We start from the raw sequence: 4,062 nt of genomic DNA on the forward strand, positions 1-4,062 counted from the left end.
CAGGGAACAGTCAGGGTTGATTTCTTTTAGGATTGACGGATTTGATCTCCTTGCAGTCCAAGGGACTCTCAAGAGTCTTCTCCAGCACCATAGTTCAAAAGAATCTATTCTTCGGCTCTCGGCCTTCCTTATGGTCCAACTCTTGCAGCCATACATGACTACTGGGAATACCATTGCTTTGACCATGCGGACTTTTGTTGGCAGGGTGATGTCTCTACTTACTTCTCAGATGCCAACATTAAAACAATACATGTTAAGATGATATGAGTAATTAAAGCTAGATTCTAATAAACTGGACTACCTCAACATATCTATTTCTTCATGTATTCACCCTGCAGTTTTCTACAGCCTTTCTGTAGGTTGGTGGTCGCACTGTAAACCTGTCTGCCACCTTGTGACTCAGATGCATAACATTTCCCAGTTGCGGCTCCCTTGGGAGGAGCTGCCTGGAGCCATGAGGTTCCGGGCAGGGCTGGACGCTGTCAGCTACGCTGCCATGGGGGTTGGGGAGCTAATTGGTCAGTGCTGTTGGGGGGGGTGTACATACGAATACCCTATATCCTATTATGCCCATTGGGCCGCCGCCATTCTTAACAGTGCCTATGTTACTGCATCTATAGCTCTGCAAACCAGGGCTCTTTTTGTAGAAAAAGCCCAGCAGGAACTCATTAGCATAACAGGCCACACCCAACAGCAGAAACTCATTAGCATATTAGGCCACACCCCTGACAGCACCACTCATTAGCACATTAGGCCGCACCCCCATGTTACCAGAAGTGTGCTCATCCAGCCACACCCACCTTTTGCTTCTTATTCTGTTTACCTTGTTGTCAAAACCCAGAGCCTTTTTTTGTAGCAGGAACTCCTTTGCATGTTAGGCTACACACCCCTAATGCAGCCAATCCTAATGAGTTTCTGCTGTTGGGCGTGGCCTATTATGCTAATGAGTTCCTGCCGGGCGTGGCCAACTCGGGAGCCAGTCGGAACTCCGTTCCTGCGCGTTCCTGCCCCCAAATAGCCCTGGTATTACCATTCTTGAATGCGTGTACTTCGTTGTTGGGTGTGGGTTCTGACAGACGCAGGGTCTGGGAACAATCATGTGGTGGTGGAAACTAGCGTCAAGATGCAGCCAGCTTTCGGCAACCCCTCGTAGGGCTTTCAAGGCAAGAGACGAACAGAGGTGGGCTTGTCATGGCCTGCCACTGCGCAACAACCCTGGGCTTCCTCATTGGTCTCCCATCCAAGTACCAACCAGGGCCGACCCTGCCTAGCGTCTGAGATCTGACGAGATTAGGTTAGCCTGGGTCGTCCAGGTCAGGCAAGAGAAGAACACAGGTGGTTGGCCACTGCCTGCTTCTGCGTAGCAACCTGGACTTCCTTGGTGGTCTCCCATCCAAGTACCAACCAGGACCGACCCTGCTTAGCTTCTGAGTTCTGATGAGATCGGGCTAGCCCGGGCCATCCAGGTTAGGGAGGGAACCGTCAGAGAGACGGTAATACCAACCGACTGCCCTCAGGTTCCAGTTTGAGTCGGGGAGGCCTTCCTTCTCTACCCACTGGGTGAGGCGAGCCCTGCTTGCAACTGTCACAAAATTTGGCACCCTGTGGCGGACGGGGCCCAGCAGCCTTAGCAATGTGGGCCACAAGTGGAGGGGTTCGAGGGCCCGGTTACATGACTTTCGATCCTCCGTTTGCACCCCCAAAGTGTTGGAAATATGTGTGTTGCAAGGTCTAAAATCAGCCATTATAGGGTTAAATCTGCTTACCTTGTGTGCTACTGTTTAGACTGACCTGGAAAGGGAACCTGGCAGAAAGACAATGGAAGGAAAGCCTGGAAAACTGAAGCCTATTTACTAACAATCATTGGTTAATGCATTCAGGTGATTTCCTTCTAGGGGTCAAGAAGAAAGAAGAGTCTCCATCGCTATCTGTGTGTCTGTTGTTGCAAGCACGCAGCCTTCGGTGTTTGTTGTTTTGTAGGTCTTCCCGTGAACCCTTCCCTTTAGAAATAAAAATTTTGACATCGGAAAAAAATGCCTCCTCTCCAGTGAACAAAGATCAATGGCAACCTCTGAATAATGGAATTCTTATGTTCTTATTGACATGATTGAGGTTTATAAGATTATGCATGGGATAGAGCAGGTAGAGAAAGAGGTACTTTTCTCCCTTTCTCACAATACAAGAACTCGTGGGCACTCCATGAAATTGCTGAGCAGTCAGGTTAGAATGGATAAAAGGAAGCCCTTCTTCACCCAAAGAGTGATTCACACATGGAATTCACTGCCACAGGAAGTGGTGGCGGCTACAAGCATGGACGGCTTCAAGAGGGAATTAGATAAGCATATGGAGCAGAGGTCCATCAGTGGCTATTAGCCACAAGGTATAGATAGGGACTCTGGGGCAAGTGATGCTCTGTCATCTTGGTGCTTGGGGGGGGGTCAACAGTGGGAGGGCTTCTAATGTCCTGGCCCCACTGGTGGACCTCCTGATGGCACTGGTATTTCTGGCCACTGTGGGATACAGAGTGTTGGACTGGATGGGCCTTTGGCCTGATCCAACATTGGCGTCTCTTATGTTCTTATGTTCTTAATACCTAACTATTTTTTTACCAATTTCCCAAAACAAAGCCGGGTCCCTCCTCTCCCCTCCGGCTGAGCTTTCAGTCACCTGCAGCGAGAGATGCTGGATGCTCTTGGAGAGGTTGCCGGGGAAGAGGTGCAGGTCGAGGCCGCCGCAGTCCACCGTCTCCTCCGCCGGGCAGGTGCAGTTGGCCGGGCAGCCGGGCACGTTCCTGGCAGGGGTGCCTGGCGGCGGCTGGGGCACCACCGACGGCCGCTCATCGCTCTCCTGGCTCTCAGACGGGAAGCCGTCCGGGACGTTCAGCAGCAGCAGGAAGAGGCAGCCGCCACACAGCTGCGAAAGGGCAGAGGCCAGTGGGTTAGTCAATGGGAGCTCTATGCGCCACCTCTCAATGCCTCCCCTGTCTACTCGGCAGGCCCGGGCCGGAAGCCCCCTCCCCTCCTCTGGCCCCGCCGTGCTCTCCGGGGAACAGAGAGCCCCTTGCGAGTCCTGAAGTGCGTCACTGACTGCAGGGGGAGCCCCCGTGGCACAAGAGGGGCGCTTGTCCCTTCCAGGGGGCGATCAGCAAATGGGTAATGTCGAACGGGGAGGTTAAGGAAACAACACTGCTTGGGGGGGGATAGAGGGCGGTGAGCGCACAAATGTTTGTGCGGGGCCCTGTCGATATGGAAAACTGTCAGAGGGGAGTTCACAGGCCAGCGAGGGGCTGCTAACACGGGCCGTGTGTTTGCTTCCAAGCCGACACCTTTATTGAACACACGAAGCTGCCTTAGACTGAATCAGACCCTTAATCTATCAGAGTCAGTGTTGCCCACTCAGACTGGCAGTGGTTCTCCAGGGTCTCGGGCAGAGGTCTTTCCCATCCACCTCCTGCCTGGTCCTTTGAACTGGAGATGCCAGGGATTGAATCCGGGACCTTCTGCATGCCGAGCAGAGGCTCTGCCACTGAGCCAGGGTCTCAGGTCAAGGTCTTTCCCATCACCTCCTGCCTGGACCTTTTATTTGGAGCTGCCAGGGATTGAACCTGGGACCTTCTGCATGCCAAGCAGAGGCTCTGCCACTGAGCCAGGGTCTCCGGTCAAGGTCTTTCTCATCACCTCCTGCCTGGTCCTTTTAACTGGAGACGCCAGGGATTGACCCTGGGACTTTCTGCATGCCAAGCAGAGGCTCTGCCACTGAGCCATGGCTCCTCTTTACAGCTCTCCAGGGTCTCACGTCAAGGTCTTTCCCATCCACCTCCTGCCTGGTCCTTTTAACTGGAGATGCCGGGGATTGAACCTGGGACCTTCTGCATGCCAAGCAGGGGCTCTGCCACTGAGCCAGGGTCTCAGGTCAAGGTCTTTCTCATCACCTCCTGCCTGATCCTTTTAACTGGAGATGCTGGGGATTGAACCTGGGACCTTCTGCATGCCAAGCAGGGGCTCTGCCACTGAGCCAGGGTCTCAGGTCAAGGTCTTTCCCATCACCTCCTGCCTGGTACTT

The 4,062-nt window shown here is 53.3% G+C and overlaps 1 protein-coding gene across 1 annotated transcript in view; it reads right to left on the minus strand.

Moving 5' to 3' along the window:
* The window catches only part of PODNL1 (podocan-like 1), a 27,509-nt gene that overhangs the window by 17,446 nt on the left and 6,001 nt on the right, over positions 1 to 4,062 (minus strand). The window contains exon 2 of the mRNA XM_015419522.1: positions 2,668 to 2,913. Coding sequence (XP_015275008.1) covers positions 2,668 to 2,913 — 246 coding nt within the window. The remainder of the gene's footprint in view (positions 1 to 2,667; positions 2,914 to 4,062) is intronic.

Source organism: Gekko japonicus, unplaced genomic scaffold, assembly GCF_001447785.1.
Source record: "Gekko japonicus isolate JY-2015 unplaced genomic scaffold, Gekko_japonicus_V1.1 scaffold872, whole genome shotgun sequence".
Lineage (NCBI taxonomy): Eukaryota > Metazoa > Chordata > Lepidosauria > Squamata > Gekkonidae > Gekko > Gekko japonicus.